Source organism: Esox lucius, chromosome 14 (genome assembly GCF_011004845.1).
Source record: "Esox lucius isolate fEsoLuc1 chromosome 14, fEsoLuc1.pri, whole genome shotgun sequence".
Taxonomy (NCBI): domain Eukaryota; kingdom Metazoa; phylum Chordata; class Actinopteri; order Esociformes; family Esocidae; genus Esox; species Esox lucius.
The window spans coordinates 30,887,483-30,911,119 of NC_047582.1; the positions used below are offsets into that span (position 1 = coordinate 30,887,483).

General features: G+C 40.9%; 1 protein-coding gene across 9 annotated transcripts in view; it reads left to right on the top strand.

Annotated features, from left to right (window-relative positions):
- Nucleotides 1-9,113, top strand: part of nrg1 (neuregulin 1) — a 93,953-nt gene extending 84,840 nt beyond the window's left edge. For 4 of the 9 annotated variants that reach the window (XM_020053657.2, XM_020053661.2, XM_013137266.4 and 1 more), the window contains 6 exons: nt 962-985; nt 2,557-2,659; nt 2,873-2,999; nt 3,187-3,317; nt 5,349-5,549; nt 6,463-9,113. In XM_020053657.2, the coding sequence (XP_019909216.2) occupies nt 962-985; nt 2,557-2,659; nt 2,873-2,999; nt 3,187-3,317; nt 5,349-5,549; nt 6,463-7,156 (1,280 nt within the window). In that variant the 3' untranslated portion in view covers nt 7,157-9,113. Of the gene's footprint in view, nt 1-961; nt 986-2,556; nt 2,660-2,872; nt 3,000-3,186; nt 3,318-5,348; nt 5,550-5,899; nt 6,003-6,462 lie in introns of all 9 variants that reach the window. The other 5 variants (XM_020053658.2, XM_020053659.2, XM_010889597.2 and 2 more) reach the window with 3 other exon arrangements.
- Nucleotides 9,114-23,637: the final 14,524 nt, after the last annotated feature.

Genomic DNA, 23,637 nt, shown 5'->3' on the forward strand with positions numbered 1-23,637 from the left:
CCTCACCGACGCGCCAGATACATTTTAATGCATTTTTCATGAACTTGTGTATTCGGTGGGTTCGGACGTTTGATCACATTTCATGGTCAAACCATTTTAGCACTTAGTGACCAGTTCGATTCTAACGGAATGAATAATGACAAATGCGTTATTTGAAGTAAAATAATTACTGTACACACAAGCCTTTTCTCTTTCAAGGACACTTTTTTTTTGTTCCCTTTCTTGTAATTTCATAAATTTTTTTAGTGTTGTTTTCTTTGTATGTAAATGGTATGTTCATTAAGTTTAGACACTTTTTTTGTGTGGGTAATTTAAATACGTAGTCCAGAAGCTGTACCATATCTGGGACTCAGTGCCAGGACCTGGACGAGACATGAACAAAGCTTTCAAAAATACATCTGTGCAGAAATGGCAACGCTCTTAGCACGGCGAGGCAGTTTTAAATTGCTTTTTCCTTTCACAACCGTTCTTTCCGGTTTCTCGTGTTGCCTCAGTGGGAACGTTCGGAATCACAGAATTTAATTTGTATGACACCTCCTGTGTCACTATCCTGACAGCCTTGTTTGTTTCTTTGAGAACTTGGGTGTTCATCAAGCCTAGGTTCATGTTTTATTCACGTTCTGGCTCGGTACAAGATGTCTGAGGATGTCTTATGACCGATGGGGGTACGTTTCTTTTGAAGTGAAAACGCCCAGAAAGTGTCTAGACTGTTATCACATGTCATTTACATAAACATCTATTCAAGGGTTATAATCCTACCTACTGTGTTTCTTCTTATTGTAGAATAATGTGAAAATAGTGAAATAGTTGTTTTAATTCATCACGTCCCACTTTCATATCCACATTCCATTCTCTGTAGATACACTGAAATAGCCATTTTGTGAGCAAATTAGTTCTGAATAAATCCTCATCTGAAAAGTACCTCTTCTCTTTTCTTTTTGTCACCTTTCTGCATTGGCAGAACATCTTGGGATTGAATTTATGGGTATGGACCGTTTCTTCCTCTTTTAGTTTGCAGACGTAGGATTAGAAGCTTGAGCCTGCAAACCCCCCCCCCCCCCCCCCTTCAAACTCCAGCCAGTTTTCTCGCGCCAATGAAGGGATCATACAGTCATAACATACTGTGTTGTTTCATAGAACAGTATACATACATGTTTAAATGTGTAGTTCAGAGACGATGTGCGTCTGAATGATGATGCGATTACAGTCCTATTGTTTCACACTAGTATTTCAATGTTTGGCAATGACACCTTCAATTACATTTTCCACAGAAAATGTGTTAGCGTGTAGTCAAATTAACGTACACACACACACACACACACACACAATCCAAGTGTAGATCTGAAAATGACCATCGCACAGCCACACAAATGACCTCCTAAACATATGTGGGACACAGTATCTCACGAGGCTGTTTCCACCCAACAGACAGGAGAGGCCTGTAGGCTCAGTGTGATTATGCTGTATGTTAAGATCCCTTCAGCTTTCTCCTTCAACCCCTGCACCCCCCCAGTCCCCCCCCAGTCCCCCCCCAGTCCCTCATCTGTTCCAGCTAGCGTTCAGCATGTCCTGCCAAATACTGACAGTGTCTGCCATTGCTACCCTTTAATTTCATCTCCTTCCCCACTTCCTTCCTACTGTGTATATGTGTCCGTCCCCCAACAGGGTCCTCTTTGGTTGTTATGCTGTTATGGCATGGTTCCTCCCCATGTCTTGTGATGGCATTTTCTTTTTCTTTTTGTCTTTTAAATTGTTGATGCTAACCGAACGATTGACAAATTATTGTTTTTCATATGAAAGACTAATTGTTTAAAGCATAATTTGTTCACAGGACACCTAAATTCAAACTACCCTTTTAAAAAATATATATATATATAATATGGATAGAGTGTAATCACCGAAATGCTCATATAACCATACATGTAACTGAATTACCTAATCTGGTGACATAAGATAAGTACTCAGATATTCCAATCGCTGGGTCCTGAGAACAATGTTGCTGTCTTTGCCATATTATAATATTAAGAATTTACATTTTAGAGTAACTTAACTGTCTTGTTGAATGACATCCTATATATGCAATGAGTAACAGAGTGGCTGGTGTCCATACATTGCAGTGAATGCATTTTCTATGTTTTGCCTAGTCATGATGACTGAGGCCGACCTTTAACTAACACCGCCCCGCATTGATGATTGCACTCAGCAGAATGTCTCCTCAGATCAATGTATTAGATTTCCACTGACTCTGTTACCAACCAAAGGCCACTAAAAACAATGTTAAAATATGGGCCACGTTCAGCAGCTAAGCATTACTAAACGTTGCAGACATAAAACCCCATGGACGTAGCTGATTAGACTCATTATACTGAACGTCCACTGGCGTTTGCTTAATGCTGAACGTGCCCCGGGTTTTGTTTGTTTGGTTCTGTGAATGTGTAACCTTATAACACAACCACATTGGCTCCTTTGGCATTTCTGAGTAGAGTTTGTTTTGTATGTGACAAAGGTAGGCCTGCATGTTGTGGAGTTTTAAGAATGCATTGTCCTCTTTTCCAGAAGCTGAGGAGGTCTATCAGAAACGTGTGTTAACAATAACAGGAATCTGCATTGCACTCCTAGTGGTTGGAATCATGTGTCTGGTTGCCTACTGCAAAACAAAGTAATTCACGTCACATTTTCAAGCAAAATGAACTATTCACTAGTAGTATCATTATGTATTTTGGTAAAAAAAAAATTGGCAAAATTGTCTGCCGATTTAAACATTACATTCATTTTCATTGTCAATCGCAACCTTAGACCAAAGTCAGTCATCCCATGTGTTTGGCTCAGCGACCGGTCAGGCTCACAATGCGGTGTATCTCTCTGTGCGCAGAAAGCAGAGGAAGAAACTCCATGACCGTCTGAGGCAGAGTTTACGAAATGAGAGGAATACAATGGCTGGTGTGGCAAACGGACCCCTGATGTCCAACCCCCCCCTGGAGAACATCCAACTTGTCAATGTAAGTCCCATTATACCAAACGTTATTTAAACAATGTCGTGGGAGTCACGCTACGACGGAGTAAACCTTTAACACTTCCCAGCACGCATCAGTCGGTTAGCTTTGAAAGCGGCTGCAGTTATCCGCACATTTCACACTCCGACGGCGTGATTTCACCATCTGTCCGTTTCCCATCTTTACCCGACAGCAATTTCCGTCCAAAAGCGCCCCACCCGCGGAGCACGTCATCGAAAAGGAAACGGAGACGTCGTTCTCCATGAACCAGTACACGTCATCCACCCAACAGTCCACCACCCTGACCCAAACCTCCAGTCAAAGGTAATGCCACACTACCTCGCGATGTGCTTAACCAGCTCCTGGCCTCCTGTCCGGGAAAGCGGTCCCCCCAGTGCCAGCTCTAAAGAGATACTGGTATAACGTTTAACACAATCCCATAATATGTTATTGTTTTATCTGCTTCATTGTGTTAGGCGACATTACTGCTGGGCATTTGGTTGTCGTTGTCGTCGTCGTCCCCCGAGCCAGCACTGCTGCGTTCCTCTCCTTGGGGATTTAGAAAATGCAGAATTCTCATTGTGACCAGTTTGCCTCAGTGGAGCGGATGATAGGATGATCACCTGTCCTTTTCCACGATTGCCTGCGAGTCAACCTCACTCACTCTCTCTGAGGTTGTGATTGGATTGAGACTGGCAGCCCAGTGTTTTTCAAAGCCTCTCGAGGCGGGCGACTGATCAGAGGAGAGGGGATGATCGCGGGTGGTGGGGGGATGATCGCGGGTGGGGGGGGATGATCACAGGAGGGGGGACGATCTCACAGCACTCCTACTCTGGGAGTCTTAATGAACTCTGTGATCTCAGTTGACAATGGAGAATGCATGGTAGAGCCCAAATGGAGACTGTCGGACAGCTGATGCAATCAGACAGAGACCAAGAGGCTTCCAAACAGAGGAAGGTGTTGGCTGAAGTGTCTCGCCGAAGCCTGCATCCGTTATGAGGCATTTGTTGACCTGATGAACTGGCCACAGAGGCTACACCTCCCTGTTCAGGGAAATGGGTCGCTCCTTTTTGTCAGCAAGTCGTGTCTGTGCAGCAAACAGGCCGTGATTGAATATCTTCCAAATTAATATTTTTTGGGGAAAAACTGGGAAATAACTTGGAAAACTGGGAATTATTTAAATGTTTTTTCAGTCAGGTTAACCCAAGAAATACCATTGAAATACTCTGGACCTGCTGCTGAAATGGATGGGTGTTTTGTAAAAAGCACTTTGTGACAACTGCTGATGTAAAAGGAGCTTTATAAATAAAATTGATATAGGCTGTAAACTCAGGTTTTCCATATGTTTTGTAACAGAAAACAACACAATTCTCACTACTAACCCAAAAGATTACTCGATTATATCCCAGAGTCTGCAAAGGGAGAAATAAAATGTCTGTCCTTGAGCAAGGCAGTTAACCCTAAACGTGCCCTGGGTGCTCATGGCAGCTCCCTGCACACAATGCCTGCTGGGGGTAATAAAGGTGGGTTTACAACCCCAGTGTACCATTGGTGTACATGGACCAACATCCCAGGGGAACGTTTGTCACCATGGGCCTTTTCACACTAGATTGTTCTAAGCCCTGGCTAAGGGTGGTGGTAGCCCTGGGCTTAGAAAGCTCTTAGCCCTAGACTAAGGTGCAGTGTGAACATGCCTCATGTAGAGTACATGTCCTAAAGACTATAGGCAGTTCTATAAATTGCCTGACAAGTGTGTATACTCATCCATGACTATCTCTAAAACATTCAAGCACTGCTCACTGTTAAGAGCATCCCAAATCAAGAGGCGACGATATAACCCTAACCTTAAAGCCAATCAGAAGCCTGAAAAAAAATTCACGATTTCGGTAGGCTAACAACAATGGCGTGAGTGTTGGATGCAGCAGTGACCTCCGTAGTGCATAACAACGCCTCTGTTCATCTGTATGGTGGGAGAGTAACTGTACATTTGTGCAAACATGTAAAAGTCCCGTTAGCAAGATTAAAACCCACACTATCTTGGCTACGTCCACCAATGTACAAAATCGCCTTATGTAAACAAAGGAGATAACGGCACACACTCTGACGTCAAACAAAGAAAACAGGGTCGTCAGCTAGCTATTCCATTGGCTCAATAAGACCAGACCGTTTAGTCGAGCACAACTGAGCTATGAATGATTTCAAATGGCATTGGAAATGAACTCTATAATCAGCCTGATTGATTGTGTTTACAGCTGATGTCACTGTCTGTCGCAGCCAGCAATCAATTCCCCTCTTCGGTCTCCCCTTTTCATTCTCCTCTCTCTCTCTCTGTCGGTCTCCCTCTCTTCTCTTCAGCTGGAGCAACGGCCGCAGTGAGAGTGCCCTGTTGGACGGCCGCTCAATCTTGATGATGTCATCGGCAGAGAGCCGACAGCATGCCACGCCCAGCCAACGAGGTCGTCTGAACGCCACGGGCGGCGCCAGAGATCTGAGTGCCCACCAGAAGAGCTCCCGAGACACGCCAGACTCCTGCCGCGACTCACCCTACAACGACAGGTGGGAGGAAGATGCTGTAATCTGGCTCCAGCCCCCCCCCCCAGCCCATTCACAGAATGGCTCCAGTCCCCCCCCCCCAGCCCATTCACAGAATGGATGGCCAGTGACTAATGACACTGTCACCCACTTCTAATGAGCTGAGTTGCACAAAGAGACCTGTTCAACAATAACTCATATTTTAGTAATTTTACTTTGTGTTTGTTTTAGGTAATAGCATGTATGCCTTTTTAATGAATACACAGTACACAGGGATGTGAAGTTTTGTGATATTTCCACATTCACGTGCTGTATTATTCTTTTGGATAAAAGTGTTTGTAGGGGTTTAAATCTGAGCTTTCCCCCTTTACCAGGCCAGGGCATATGGACAGTAATGTCTTTGTCAGTAAGCCAGTCAGGGGCCCAGAGAGTCCAGGTGGACCCACGCTGTCAGTCGACCTGCACACGGCACAACAGGTAGCACACCTGTCTCTCAGTAGCCGGGGTCACAGGTCAACCGGTCTCAAAGGACCCATCTGTGCATATCTAATATCTAATGACTAGCTCAGACCAGGGCTCCAAAACGTTGTTTTTATGGATCCAACATTTTTAATAATCAAATGGAAAGCCATGGATTAATTTCCTTTAGCTACAATGCATTTGATAAAGACAAAGTTTAGACTGTACTTTTTATGTAAAGGCCTCTTGGCAGCACAGCCCAGTGAAAGCTCTTCTCTGTCCTGGCACCCCAAAGGTAGAAACAGCTTCCCCTTCAAAATAGGACAGAAGAATCAAAGGCCATTTTCCGAAAAACCTCAAAGAGTATCTAAAATGACTCACGAGTGAAGTTTATCACATTTCAACATCACATTTAATGAGTCCGGTGGTCTGTGTACAGTAATTGATAAGGTTCTCCCGTCTTGCTTGTGCTTGTCAGGTATGTGTCAGCCGTGACCACCCCGACACACCTGTCCCCCGTGGAGCTGCTCACGCCCGTGACCCCTGGCTCCCCACCGTCGGAGATGTCGGCCAGCCTGGCCACCCCGGCCCCCTCCCTGGCCGTTAGCCCCTCTGGCGAGGAGGAGCGTCCCCTGCTGTTCACTGCCTCGATTTGGCCCCGCGACAAGCCGCGCCACGACCCCCGCCACGCCCAGTCCAAGAGGAACTCTGCCCACTACAACCACGGCCAGGACGTCCACAGCCCCCCGCCCAGCCCGCTGAGGATCGTCGAGGACGACGACTACGAGACGACGCAGGAGTATGAGGCCGTCGCCGCCGAGTTGGTGCCGCCCAATCCCCCGCAGAGCCTACCTAAAAAACTCACCAACAGCAACAACAACAATGGCCGTCTGGCCAAAAGAACAAAGGTGAACGGCCATGCAGCAGGACACACAGTGGAGACCCGCGACCGGGGCAACAGTACGGAGAGGGGCGGGTCAGAGAGTGAGACGGAGGAGGAGCGTGTGGGAGAGGACACGCCCTTCCTGAGCTTACAGAACCCCCTGGCCGCAGGTGTGGCGCCGATTACAGACAGTAGCAGGACTAACCCAGCTCTCAGACTCTCCCCACACGACGACCTGCAAGCCAGGTTATCCAGCGTCATAGCCAACCAAGATCCAATTGCTGTATAAAGTGAGAAATGAAAAATATTGCTTAGGAAAATACGTATGACAGATAAAAAAAGAACCAGAGTCACTATTAAACATGTATTTTCTATAAATTAAGTATTTGCGGGGAAAACTTTTATTTTAGCGAAGTAGTAAATAAAATCTTTTATAAAAAAATTTAAAAAAACGGTATAAATGTGTTCGTGTTAAGGAAGAAAGTGCCACAATCTAGAAATGGTTCATGTAGCAATGGTTCACAGTATTTCAATGGAAAAAAATATCAACGGTGCCTTTAATTTGCGTTTGGTGTGCTTATGGGGGAACTGCATTACAAATTTGGGCCATATATTCATGACTTTCATCTCGCTGTAGTCATTTCTGCTCGACTCTGAAAACAAAAAACATTCAAACAAAAAAAAAATATATATATATACATATAAAAGCCACCAGTGCTAACAAGTATGCAGTCACTATAACCGCCTGTATGGACTAATACAATGGTGTGATGATGGACATGGCGTGTTGCTTCTGTTTGAGTGCATGTTCTTTCCTCCTTATTTGCAGTCATATCCTACTACTAGAGGTGCCTACCACACCCCTGTCTAAAGGTATTTAGTGTTTAACTACAACAAAAAACATCAGAGTAATATACACGTTTTTACGATTTTTTTTCACCCCGCTCGCTTTTTAGCAGTTTTTTCAAAATTGTTAAAGAAAGTTTTTTTATTTTTATTCTTGAACCATTTGCTAATAGAAATAGTAAAACAGTTATTCATGTCAGTCACCTAGAATCTTAACATGATTCATTTGTATCAATACGTGGGTACTATACATTGGCACTGGAAGAATGAATGAAGTCAAGTTGATTGTATTATTCACAGATTAATTGGGGAACCAGAGTAGCCAGCGAAATGGTTTGATATAATTTCTTCAGAGGTTTTTCCCATTATTTCTTATGAATGCATAATATCTATCAAATGCCATTATATTGCGTTTTAAACAATGTTTCAATTTATTTTTCTGTCTTCAAAGCCAGATTGTCAGATGATAATTTATTCAGTCATATCTGGCTCAGCAATATTGTAAGATTCTTGTGGTCAATATCATGACTTGCAAGTGCAAATTGTGGAGATGTATGTAAACGAATGAATATATGGCTCACTCAATCCTAACATCTTGGGGTTCCTGAGTAATGCATTGTGGGGGTCAAGGTAGATAGCGAGAGCCTTTTCTTTTGTTTGAAACATTTTAGTACATTAGTACATTTCAGCCTTTTTGTCCATCCAACATTCACTTACATTGCTACATTATCCAAAAAATTTTTTTTGTGTGTTCATACAGTACATAATATGTTTGTGTTAGTATATTGTTATCTCTGTAATATCATCAACATTAACCTTTTTTATTATATAATATTTATGTTATATCCCAAGGATACATTTAGGAGTCGTTAGTGACATGCCGAAGACTATGTCACCAGTAATGTCACTAGAATGAATAGATCACCTAACACGTTTTCTACTCTACATGATAATTTTTGGTGCCTCATAACCAAACCATTAAGATTCTGAGTTTCCAAATGGTAATTTCCTCCAAACAATCTTCATTAGCCAAGTTTAATCTGCATGACACCATGGTATGAAGGCTTGTACCCCTAAGTTATACAGTTCAGTGATGGCCCAACCTGAAATACCTTTTTTTGTATTTATGTTATTTATTTATTTATTTGTTTATTTATTTTGTGGGCCTTACGTATCTTTTAATTACAGATTATATATATATTTTAATCAGTGTTTTATATATTTGGTTAGTATATATTTGAACAAATTGAACTTTTATCTTTTGTACCTATTGTGTTAATCTGTCCCCTTCTGCCTTTTTATATTTTGTTTTCAATATGGGGTCAAACATCTTTCCCTCTAAGCATTGATAACCGCTCTGTTTTTCAACGTATAAATAAATATACATGGAAAATGCACAAGTACTTTGAGTGAACTCAAACAGATTATTAGCTGTATGGCTAGAAACATCCATCTCAGCTTAAATACACCCCAGCTTGGACATACCCCATGATGCATTGCTTTCAAACCAAGGAGTATTTTTTGATTCATGTAAATACACCATGACATTATTTTATTTTTTACAATTAAAATATTTAAACCAAGGTTTTGTCTTTGAAGGACACTTGTACTACATATTTTCCAAAACTATACATATTATCCATAACATTTTTTGTACTGAATGCAAATATTTAATGAATATTACTGCAGTTATACTCACGTAAGAACACCACACACCGATTACAGATGTCAAGATGTACAGCCATGTCAAGCCATTATGAAAACACAGAGGAATTGAAAGCAGCTGAGCGCAGGAGTGATGCAAGTTTCTTGAACCTAAACGACAAGACCACACGTCGGAACGCATATCGGTTGAACACACACTACATGTTATTGTCCAGTGTAACCAGTACAGGTGCTGGTCATGAAATTTGAATATCATCAAAAAGTTGATTTATTTCAGTAATTCCATTCAAAAAGTGAAACTTGTATAATGTATACATTCATTCCACACAGACTGATATATTTCAGGTGTTTATTTCATTTAATTTTGATGATTATAACTGACAATTAATGAAAACCCCAAATTCAGTATCTCAGAAAATTGGAATATTGTGAAAAGGTTCAATATTGAAGACACCTGGTGTCACACTCTAATCAGCCTTTAAATGGGCTCTCAGTCTAGTTCTGTAGGCAACACAATCATGGGGAAGACTGCTGACTTGACAGCGGTCCAAAAGATGACCATTGACACCTTGCACAAGGAGGGGAAGACACAAAAGGTCATAGCTAAAGAGGCTGGCTGTTCACAGAGTTCTGTGTCCAAGCACATTAATAGAGAGGCAAAGGGAAGGAAAAGATGTGGTAGAAAAAGTGTACAAGCAATAGGGATAACCGCACCCTGGAGAGGATTGTGAAAAAAAAAACATTAAAAAATGTGGGGGTGATTCACAAAGAGTGGACTGCAGCTGGAGTCAGTCAATCAATCAATCAATCAAATGTATTTATAAAGCCCTTTTTACAACAGCAGTTGTCACAAAGTGCTTTACAGAGACACCCGGCCTTAAACCCCAAGGAGCAAACAACAGTAGTGTTGAATTTCAGTGGCTTCAGTGCTTCAAGAACCACCACGCACAGATGTATACAAGACATGGGTTTCAGCTGTCGAATTCCTTGTGTCAAGCCACTCTTAAACAAGACACAGCGTCAGAAGCGTCTCGCCTGGGCTAAAGACAAAAATTACTGGACTGCTGCTGAGTTATGTTCTCTGATAGAATTTTGCATTTCCTTTGGAAATCAAGGTCCCAGAGTCTGGAGGAAGAGTGGAGAGGCACAGAATCCACGTTGCATGAAGTCCAGTGTAAAGTTTCCACAGTCAGTGATGGTTTGGGGTGCCATGTCATCTGCTGGTCTTGGTCCACTGTGTTTTCTGAGGTCCAAGGTCAACGCAACCGTCTACCTGGAAGTTTTAGAGCACTTAATGCTTCCTGTTGCTGACCAACTTTATGGAGATGCAGATTTCATTTTCCAACAGGACTTGGCACCTGCACACAGTGCCAAAGCTACCAGTACCTGGTTTAAGGACCATGGTATCCCTGTTCTTAATTGGCCAGCAAACTCGCTTTACCTTAACCCTATAGAAAACATTTGAAAATGAAGATGCGATACGCCAGACCCAACAATGCAGAAGAGCTGAAGGCCACTATCAGAGCAACCTGGGCTCTCATAACACCTGAGCAGTGCCACAGACTGATCGACTCCATGCCCCGCCGCATTGCTGCAGTAATTCAGGCAAAAGGAGCCCCAACTAAGTACTGAGTGCTGTACATGCTCATACTTTTCATGTTCATACTTTTCAGTTGGCCAACATTTCAAAAAATCTTTTTTTTTGTATTGGTCTTAAGTAATATTCTAATTTTCTGAGATACTGAATGTGGGATTTTCATTAGTTGTCAGTTATAATCATCACAATTAAAAGAAATAAACATTTGAAATATATCGGTCTGTGTGTAATGAATGAATATAATATACAAGTTTCACCTTTTAAATGGAATTAGTAAAATAAATCAACTTTTTGATGATATTCAAATTTTATGACCAGCACTTGTCTATACATATTCCGTATGTATATACAAGTATATACATATACAATCTTTCTAATAGAAAGATCTTTGAAAATATGAAATCCTGAGACTCTCCAGTCCCTATCATTGCCTAGTACAGAGGTGTACAATTCTGGTCAGTGATACACATTGACACTGGAACCCCAAACTTGTTAAAGGGATCGTCAGGGATGGTGGTTGTGTCTGAAGGCCTGTGATGACATATTTTACCTCAAGACATTCTTTACTCTTCTCCTAGCCTGGAGTAAGCAGCATTAGATTCAGTGATTTTTGATACTGATCGTTACACTTTATATCGGTACAGAACATAAAAATTATTCTAAATTGAGTACAAATGAAAAAATGTCATTGAGGTGAAAAGTCAAAAGTGGTGGGATTTAAAAATACACCTGTGGGGTAGGTAAAAAGTGCTACAGGGTTTCACATTAGCTTGTGCCAGCAGAATATGGAGCAACAGCACAGCCAGAACCTCTCCTTTAAAATGAAAGGGAGCACCTTTGCAAGAGGTCCTCTAAATCACACAATTCTTTGGCAGAGCTGAATCATTAGGGGCAATAAAAAGGGAGGCTTAATAAATAAGAATAACAGTATAAATCAGTTTTGTAACAAACTGTGAAAATGAAGACCAGATAGTAATTAGAGTTTCACTAAAATCATAAAACATCTGGTATCTCCTAAAAGTATATATTTGTATTTATAGTAACTCTAACTTGACCCTTCCTGGTGGAATATACTGATAGAAATAGTGATTTTGCTTGGGTTATGGCAACCCTACAAAACTCAGTGTTGAAGGATTCTAAGCTGGTAGTTTAAAATGGTCTCTTTGGGCCAACAGTGTGATTCATGAAATATGCTAATGCTGACAAATTATGGCTTCTCAAGGATACTGAAGCCATTTGACCGCTAGCTGTGGTTCCAGAGATCATTTAACTTTCAATGACAAGCCATAGTTCTGAACTCCATGATATTGTGAGGGGGTGGGGGGGTGGGGGGGGGGCCTCAAGACCTCAGCGTTGTCAGTTATGTGTACATGCCCAGGCATGTTGCCTGGAATCGCCTACAGCCGTTTGTCAGACCACATTCCTCTCATACATTCCTCTTGTGATCTGTAATCATTAATGAGCCTTGGAAAACAAGTGTCCCAATTTTTAATCTTGTACATATTTCTGTATGATTTGCATACCACCTCATCCAACTGAAGGCAACAATTCCGTAGTTAACCCAATCAGTCCCAAATCTCAAAACCTCCATCTTACCCTGCATTATCATCAATGCATGGTTTCCTTTTGAAATGCATCCTTCCATTTTACTGTACATATTGCCCCTAAAATTAAATTTTTATTTTTATTATCACTAATTGTGATGCTACCAGGGCTGTCTCCAGGAATCCGGGGCCCTCTTACTTACAGACAACAGTGATATAATGATGATATTATGGTCACTGCCAGGCGATGGACCCTGTGAATCATTTCCACCTTTCCCTGAGTCACATGTGGCCCAGGATGCAACTATAATTTTAGTATCGTTCAAATGACAGGTTCAAAAGTTTGATATTTAAGAGTCCAGTCCCCTGAACTCATAATTGCATACTTTTTTAAACAAAATAATTGAAAACATTCTTATGGAGAGGGTAGGGCAATTAATAAATATGCAAATTACGATATAATCAGCAAATATATCAAGGTCATATTCCTGTATATGTACAGGCATTTCCCTCTCCATGGTTTGAGAATTTCATACATTTAATCTTAGAATTTTCCTTTCAAAGTTAAGAGTGGTAATGTCTGACTTTTCCATGATGTATACATTAAACAAATAATCTTTGCCATCAAACCATTTGGTCTTGTTACCACATGGCAAATTGGTTTGTTGGGACATTTTGGTGCTACATTATGTATTATAGTACATTTATTATAATGGGGTTTAAGCAAAGAGAATCTGACCCTGATATTTCTAAAATCATGAATCTTCAGGTCGTCATTGTTATTTCTAACTATTCATGAAATTGATAGCAATTCAAAGGCCAAAATAAACAGATATGGGGATAAAGGGCAACCTTGTTTTACGCCCATTGTTAGGGTTATTTATCCTGTGAGACATCCTGTCCCCTCTAGCACCTAAAACCTCACCTTAAAGACGACGCACACATTTCTCCAGGGCATTATAACACTACTCTTTTATTTACACACAGGCATGTTCACAGATAGACCCCATGGGGGTCTTGAGCCCCTGCCCTTTTCCCCGGAGACTCAACAAGTGCCCTTTTGGCCCATCGGTTATCGGTACCCAGCACTCTATCCGCGTAACACGCATCATTCACTCAGACGTGTCGTTCATCAGCGAAATGCGCATCGCGGAACCCGGCACTCAAAAGGAAGCTGACGGGCGCGTTGCGACCAACGTCCGTACAGCTGCCTGCATTTATCCGAGGAGCCCTTTTTTGTCATTGTACGGCCCTGCTGATACATGTAATGGGATGTTTTGGTGGAAATGCCCCTGTACACTTACACAAGTGAACCTGACTAGGGGAATCGATTTTAAAACAGGTACTGATCCATCTGAACGGAACATCGTTGCACTACATGAGGTACTTAAAAATATAAAACGAACTGCACAAACGATTGAGGTCTAATCACGTACATCCTTAAGATTCGCAACGTGTCGATTAATTACGTCTAGTAACTTGTACTTGTGTTCCGCAAATGTCCACAAAATACCGGTTTTTTCGAATGCTTACAAGCATCAGTCAATACTGAAACCACAATAACAAAACTCTTCACAGTGTGCATTACCAACATGCATTGTTGCAAAACAGTTAATCTCACCGCCAAAACTCACTAAACCCACCTGTCACTGGACGTTTTTCACATAAATCATTATTTGATCATAGAATAAGAAAAACACCCCACTTTAATTACTTTACTAATGTAAAGTCAAACAAGAATGATTCACAAACACAGCAATTTGAAGGAATATCCTTTATTTTTATCTTTGCATATAGTAAATGTTACTTTTGAAAAATAATAAGATCAAACAAAAAACGAATTTACCCAAATTCCAGGGCTGCAACAAAAACAAACAAACATCAACAAGTATAGTATAATCACTAGCCTCTGTATATTGTAGGGGCAAATGAGTGGTTTGTGTAACAGCAAACCATTATTGGACAGTGCTGCACACATTGTGATGTTAGCAGCCTCTCTGGCCTGGGACATCCATGGTGGCTCTCTATCCAATCACATTTCTTCCCCTGCTGTTTTTTTGCCAGGTTGAATCCAGCTTCATCCACAAAGATTAATTTATGTGCAGTTTACTGGCTTCCATATCCATTACTCTCTAAAAAACCTATAAATCCATAGTTTTACAGTACTTTACATTATGTGTAAATGTGTAAATACCCTTTTTGGTTATTGAACAGACATCTTACCTGGATATATTGATACCGGAGTTCTTTCACACATTCGCCATTTCTCTCAAAAGGTACAGTGTACAACACTTGGGTCGGTTTTCAGTTGAAACTGCAATCAACTGTGTTTGGATTGACTAAATATTTCAACATAATTAACATTTTCTAACAAATATCAAACATTTTCTTTATATTTCAATCTGGTTACTGCAGAAATGCACAGCATTCTGTTTTGAATATGTTTTTAACCATTTTGGGAACAGTGTGTAAGCATTTGAGAAAACATGTACTGTGAACATACTCAACCAATATATAGTGGTTGAGTTTGAATGAGAAAAGAGTTCGTGGGTTTTGGGGAATGTGTTCATTGAATCCATTTTGTGTGAAAGCAATGAGAAATGATTCACAGTTTGGTTCACATACACTTCTGTTTTGCTGCCTGTGTGAAGAGTTTTGTTACTGTATTGTTCGATGCTTGTAAGCAATCCGGAAAAACTGTAACAGCACAGTGTGATGAGTCAAATCAAGCAACATAATTCAGAGAATTCAGGGAAGCATAAAGTAAATGGTGACAAATAAGACAAATACGGAAGTAAAGCATTTTCTGCTTTACTCAAAGGGTGTTAAAGGAAATGAGACATTTGCCATCTCCTCCAACAGTCTTCCCATTCCCAGCTGTCAACTTTGCACAGAAGAGCGGAAGCATTTATCTTAACTACAAGTTTTACATGTTGTAGGTCTCTGCATATTTGATCACGAACATCACATGCATTATATATGACGGTGCACATATTACAGAATTGCAAATGTAGGAGACCCTGTGTCTGCTGAGGAACTTTGTAACGTAAACTGAATATTTTACCTTGAAAATCACTCACGACCTAGATCTTGATGACACAACTACTTGCAGAATTACTCATAGAGAATGTGGCTTGCAAACCAAAACAACTACCGAAGTCAACACTGAAATACCAAAAGAAGATTTCTCTTTTTATTATTACTAAAGATGTATGTCACTGGTTCAATAATAGTATTGACTATGCTCGTTTATAATTACAGGTAAACATTTTATATAGTGCCCTGTAAAATTATTCTGACCACTTGCCAAAGAATAGGAAAAAATGCAAAATGCAATGTAAAAATGACATTGTTAATAAGTTTCTTCTTACTCTCAAAATGTTAGAGAAATTGAACCTTAATGGGAGGTGAAATTGTTTAAATAGTAGCTAAAAGTAGCCAATACATTTTTCTCAACATGTCATGGTGATTGACATTCCTATACATTATACTCCACACCTGCGGAGTACCTGGTTTGGGGGGCCCGTTGCTGTCCCTGTCCTTGTCCATCTGGTCATACTTCTGACATAGTATAAAATTAAATAGACTCTGGATTTAGCCCACATGCATTTATTAATTATTCCAATTGGAGACCACTGCACCTTTTTCTTTCCTTTCCAAAGAAGTCGAAAAGGAAGGCTTTGAGTGAGGAATAGAAGAGTTAAAATGAAGAGACCACTGCAAATTGAACACTTTTGTTCCTCACTCAAAACTTTCCTTTTCAACTTTTTTGGAAAGGAAATAAAAAGTTGCTGGGATCTACAATTTTTCCAGAGCTGTACATCATGTACCCCATGCCCATTCTGCTTGGCTAGCGTGTTCCGAAGAGATGGTCTGGCTTCAGCAAAAGTTGTCATTAACATACTTACTGACAAGTACGATTGGAGAAAAACCTTCCAAAACACAGTGGACGACCAGGAGCAGGGCCGACATCAACAAGAGAGCCAAGTCCTGCTCACAGAGGAATAGATATCCTCTTTAGCCAGGGATGTAAAACATGAACCACTTCTGTCCAGAATGACCCAAACACATCGGAATACCAAAAAGTTAATGTGTCCACACAAACACACAGAAAACACAGATGCATATAACACACACAGTGTCTTCTTGATCGCATGGTGTCTTCTTGATCGTTCATTTACACACAAAAAAACAAGTTTAACTGTGTGTCAGGGAAGCAAACACAAAGTAATATCATTAATGGTTGAAAAGCCTTTTTGGAAGAACTTTCGACTGAGGCAGCTGTTGATGTAGCTTCAGTGACTTCATCTTGGCAGTAGGTTTCAGAGCGGTTGGTTGAACCGGTAGAAATCGGGTTGCACCTTTGAAGATTGCTGGGTGCATGTAACCTTGGTAATACTGTTCTTCATGCATTAACAAAAGATAAAGGCCATGTAATAATGTTATATCAGGGTGCATTATGAAACTGTTTTAACCACACCTCTTACGTTTGTGTTGCGACAGAAGTTCACACCTAACCACAATTGGGCATCCCTGTCACATAACTGGAAAGGAGGACACAAATATCTTATGTCCTTGGGCAAAACAGGTTGAAACAATTACAAACAGATCAGAGAGATGAACAGATTCCCTGAATGTAACCTTTTATTCATGCATGCGTCATGAAATATATGATAATTTTGATAAAAGATGGATGTTTCAAATCTAAAGTGCTGTCAGCGCTGTCATTCTCTTGTTTGTTCTACAAAGTTTGTGGAATGACACTTAATATCAGATAGGACTTCACATGGAGGAAGTGCACACACTGAGCAAACATAGAATTCATGACAAGTAAGACATTCTCAGAAGCCTTGACTCGCCAGTCTGGATCCCAGTTGATTCAAATCCGTTTGAGTGGAGAGAGTTTCTGAGTTCTGAGCAGAGTCATCCCAAAGGGAATTTCAGATAAACGAAGTTCAAGTATGAATATTATGTTTTCAGAAAAAACATTTGGTTAAATTCCAACCATTGCTTCTTTCACTACGTTTTAAAGAAAGATATTGGACGATAAAATAAATTGGGGTATTTCTTTCCATGGCATAACTTAACAGCTACATCAATAACCAAAATTAACAGCTTTGTTTGTGAAATTCAAATATGACACATTTTCCCTCTGCTAATTTTCCCGGTACTCTCCTAATTGGTGAAAGGATAGCCCCCAGGAGTGCAATGCAAGTGTTCATCACTGTTGTTTCTACAGCTGTTGCATAGTTGCTGGGGAAACTCCCTCGGAGGACAACAGAGACAGTCAGATGTTCACATGGGCCAATGGAAGATAAGGAATACAAAGGCCAGAGGAGGCTGTTATCAGCAACTAAGAACAACAACGTGTGAAAACCACCTTGAGACTGGGATAGTATGCAAAGTGCAGTAATTGCATAATCGCACTGAAATGCCCTATACTTGGAAAACAGCTTAATGAGTCAATCTAGACGAGCCTTGTACACCTAAATAATGTAGGTTTAAAAACATTTAATTAAAAACAAAAATGAAACGAGGTCGTAGGAAAGCCTACACACCATCACAGACATGCCCCCTCAAGACCCCCCCCCCCCACCGCCTCTTCTTTGCCATCACTCCATATCCACCCACATACTCTGCCCCCCCTCCTCCCCACAGCCTCCTTTAGCAAGAAAAATGATTCCAAAGTGCTTGTTCTCTTCGGCTAAACTTCTTGGAATTGAATGTAATTAGTCTGAAATACTCGACTATGAAAGAACCTGAAGCACTTCCCACCGAAGCAATCTTTTGACCCTCTCAGTGACAAACAAAGCTAATGCAGCCCCGACGGCAGCTGTTGGAAAGTTCCGGAATTTCTAGCGTTCATTACTGGTCGTCCCTCCGAGATTTGGCCAGTGGAGTGAGAAACCGCAGATTGCTTCACCACTGTTTATGACCTCTGGTCAAAAAATATATATTTATATTGTGCTCCGTCTTTTATACAATAAATAAAATAGTTATGTGTGTCTATGCTGCAAATACAAATGAATCTTGTCCCATTAATCGCCTGAGTTAATGTTAAAATCTTGAGTACAGTAAATCTCATTGACATTAACAACTCTCACACAGCTTCTGAAGTGTTTTACAGTAGATTCAGGCTCTGTTACATTTTCAGAGAGCCAACATCACCTCGTCGTTCTGAGATGTTTCGGTGAGGTCGAACTGAGAGCGGCTCTTTGAACTCTCCTCCATGATCCCCTCAACACACCCAGTTATATTCTGCCTCACAGAGTGAAACGGGAGAGCTACTAATTAATTCAGAATTACAACTATAAGTGGCTAATGGAGACGGTAATGAGGAGGGTTTCCTGGGAGGCAAATACAAGATGTCCACATACCAAATTGCACCCTAGGAATAGATATCCTCTTTAGCCAGGGATGTAAAACATGAACCACTTCTGTCCAGAATGACCCAAACACATCGGAATACCAAAAAGTTAATGTGTCCACACAAACACACAGAAAACACAGATGCATATAACACACACAGTGTCTTCTTGATCGCATGGTGTCTTCTTGATCGTTCATTTACACACAAAAAAACAAGTTTAACTGTGTGTCAGGGAAGCAAACACAAAGTAATATCATTAATGGTTGAAAAGCCTTTTTGGAAGAACTTTCGACTGAGGCAGCTGTTGATGTAGCTTCAGTGACTTCATCTTGGCAGTAGGTTTCAGAGCGGTTGGTTGAACCGGTAGAAATCGGGTTGCACCTTTGAAGATTGCTGGGTGCATGTAACCTTGGTAATACTGTTCTTCATGCATTAACAAAAGATAAAGACCATGTAATAATGTTATATCAGGGTGCATTATGAAACTGTTTTAACCACACCTCTTGGGAAGGTGTTCCGGTCCCGCCTCACCGGGAGGAGACCCCGGGGAAGACCTAGGACTCGCTGGAGGGACTATGTCTCCCGGCTGGCCTGGGAACGCCTCGGTGTCCCCCCGGAAAAGCTAGAGGAAGTGTCTGGGGAGAGGGAAGTCTGGGCATCCCTGCTTAGACTGCTGCCCCCGCGACCCGGCCCCGGATAAGCGGAAGAAGATGATGATGATGATGATGATGATAATGATAGATAATGCTCATCACAAACCATAATATAGTATGAATATGCTCCTGAAAGAGCAATTGTCACTGGACCAGCCTACACCAAGGAACCACCATAGACTACTGGACCACCCTACTCCAATGGACCACCAAAGACCACTGGACCACCCTACACCAATGGACCACCATAGACCACTGGACCACCCTACACCGTGGAACCACCATAGACTACTGGACCAATCTACATCAATGGACCACTATCGACTATTGGACCACCCTACACCAATGGACCACCATAGACCACTGGACCACCCTACACCACGGAACCACCATAGACCACTGGAACACAGATGGACACTGGAATACAGATGGACACTGGAACACTCGAGGTCCAGAGCCCACGCTACTTATCACAAAATCTCAACACTTGTATCCCGCCGGCACTATGAATCTACTACTATGATAGAATAGACAGAAATTCTGAATAAATTGGATAATTTTAGGATTCTTAAAATTACTATTAAATTACTATTACCGACATTATTATCATTATACTATTATTCTGATATTTTTTTTGTATCATTATTATATTATTATAATAGTTAAGTCCAGGTCTTGAAAATATTGAGCAAATCAACCTTTAAGGTTTGAATGGCTATGGTTTGCCCAGCCACAGGGAGCCAAAACTTTTCCAGAACTTTGGGATTTAACTTGAGAGCTGGGTCCTCTCTAGGTTTCTTCCTAAATTTCGGCCTTTTTAGGGAGTTTTTCCTAGCCACTGAAATTCAACACTACTGTTGTTTGCTCCTTGGGGTTTAAGGCCGGGTGTTTCTGTAAAAGCACTTTGTGACAACTGCTGTTGTAAAAAGGGCTTTACAAATACAAATAGTTTCAGGATAGCGCAAAGCGGAACACCTTTTTTGTACAGTAGACAGCCCTCCCCTTGAAAGAGCTGTAGCCATTGAGGGCTGTAGCCTCCATTTGCACAGGCACTATGTTTCTATAATTTATGAAGAAGTCAATGAGCATAAGTGACATGAATTGAGTAGGAAAGGTAACATGCTCCAAGGCTTATCTTAAAACAGTTCAAACATATTTAGTTTTTTGGATACCCCATTGTGACATTACAATATGTCCTTAACATTTTGTATTCAAAGACAGACAGAAGTTCATTAGAGCATATTGTACTGAAGGGCTTACTCAAACAATACACTCCCTCTACCCCATGCGTCATAGTATTTTGAAATTCTGGCAGAGTTTTTAATGTCCTTAAGCAACATGTTTCTTCTCAATCACCTTGGTATTGAGGCTTATGACTAACCCGAGGCCTGGGGTAAGGTATGAGACAGGTAAGTTAATATGACAGTATTTCAGTCACTGACTGCGCCTCATAAACCAACACATTTTGTGTTATAATAAGGTTAGATATTATTGAACAACCCGAGTGTTGCTTCTTCCGCTACAACCACTCTGTGACACAAAATCAGGTTGACCTAATTACTGCAGCAGAGTCATAGTAGGGCAAGCACTCCTCAACTGGGGTTTGGGGAGGCCTTGTTGGCAGAGATTTCCTTGACTCGTCACGCTAGAGACTCCCTCAGGCGAGCTGAGTACCCTGAAAGCTAAACTGAGGTTGTTAGCTTTCGGGAACACGATTCCACTGACTTCTTGGCTGAGTAAGCAATGAAGCAGGCTTGGGTTTGAATTGTCTTTGGGGATTTATACAGCGTCCCACGAGGGGGTGGGGTGACTATAGACAGAAAGTGTTGTCATTTCTAAACGGTAAAATCAATATGAATACAAATTCCTTCAAATAAACACAGAGAATCTGGCACTCACCACTAAATTCCTTGTAGAAAGCTGGGGCATATGTTAAGAAAATGCACATTTATTTTAAAAGTACTCCATAACAATATAAACGTATGTATTATGAAAAACAAGTTAGATATCTCAGATTTTAATAAATATTTCAAATTTTGTGCTTATGTTTAATTTAATTACTGTTTAGGTAGGGTTTTAGAGCTACTACCCAACTGACTCCCATTCACACCTCCAGAAGGAGTAGGTCCCCGAATAACCAAGAATCAGCACATGACCTGGGATAAAATATGGGCAGGAACTGACAAATCGCACATTAGACAATGTTCATCGAAATGTATGTGTTCATAAGGCTTGCATAGAAAAGGATCCGGAAAGCTGTTTGCCTAAAATCAGAAGTACCGGAACGCGTTCCGGACTGTTCCGGCCCAGGTCAAGCACTGCCCAGAATGTAAAAAGTTCCAGTAAAGTTTTCAACCTACCCAAACGTATCTTTGATGTGTCCTTTCTATGATATGAAAATATGAACAGTAAAACGTATAACAATAACTACACCTTGGGCTGCGTGAGAAGCGTCTGGCTATGAATGTATGAATTCTACGGTGCTGCCAGCTGTGAGCATGTGGAGAAACTCAACCAAAGAAAACTTTTCGGTGCCTTTAATTCCGTGACATAAAATAATTTGTACTGCCGATGTCAGATAAGCCATTTTTAACCATATAGTTGCTAAATTCCCAGCTCTTTAAATAAACATCTGAAGACAGAGTAAAAAGAGTTTATTCTTCACGGCAAAATGAACGTCCCATTGCTCCATCTACTGGACTCAATTGTGCAGTAAATATTATCAAACAAGGTCTGCTGTTCAATGGTCTTTTTGACTAATAGCATAGAATGGTACCATCTGAGCATTCACTGCAGTCTGAATTTCAAAGTGGTTACATAATAATTACCAAATGGCATTTCTATCCTAATTATAAGTGTATATTATCTGTTTAACACAAAGCTGAAGACCTAACAGTATCGAAATGGGCCCTGCCTAAGAGGAGTTGACACTCTATATGCAGTGAGAGAGACAGAGAGAGATCTATATGTAACATCTACTTTATAACATCAAGTACCATCTTTACATTCAATAATTCAAACTTGCTTTTAAATGTTTAACTTGAATGTCATATGCAGATATGTGATTCTTTTACCTCCTTTATGCTCTTTATGCTCCTTGGTGGTTGACTTGTACACTGTCCAAAAGGGTGATTCTGGACCCTAAATCGCTAGAGACAAGCCATGTCACCTGTCATCTTCCCAAACATTTCTGATATGGGCAGGCTCTTTGCTCTTTTTGTAAGGTAAGCCTTTCAAAAAGGTAACACACACACACACACACACACAACAGCAAACCATAATTTCCGCTCAAACACAAACCCACACCCACACAAAACCCGAACCAAAGACACTATCCACATGCCAAAGAGGTAGGCAGACGTGTTACCACCATACAGCATTTACGCCTGTGTTTTACAACAAACAGGCATAGACTCAATAATAAAAATTTGTCAGCTATTTCCTTACTTAGATTATTAGGCTATTTTCATGGAAAAAAAACAGATGACAAACCTGGCTGACTTTTGGGTGGTCTATGCCTTTAGTAGAAGCTAGGTTAATGTTTCAGTCTTCAAAGTAGCCTGATGCAAAAGATTTTATCAAATCAGTCTTACCTTAAAAAATTACCAGAGGTTTGGGTTGACTCTCCTGGGCTGAAATTGTCAAGCCATAGACACACTTTGTGACAACTGCTGATGTAAAAAGGGCTTTATATATAGATTTGATTGATGGAATTTGATATTAATTAATTCAATATGAGGTTGGCGATACACAGACATTTCATTCATTCAAACCCTGCCTACAGGTACGTTTTCTTCCTTCGACATCATTGGCGCCTCTCTCTACCGGCAGGCTCACTGCACTGCCCATTGACGTGAAACATTGCTGCAGCTTGGCTAAGCGTTGTCACTTGAATCACAACACTAGTTAAAGCAAACTTGCTAGTTGTAAACACATAGGACTATGTACTGGTCATTTAAATTAGAACTGTATCTGTGTCCTTCAATGAGTAATTGGCCTCTCTAATGTTAGTTGATATCTAATGTTTTCTCTGATATTTCGTAGCAGCATCATTTCAAATGTAATTGTGTACATGCTAAGCAAAATGCGTACATT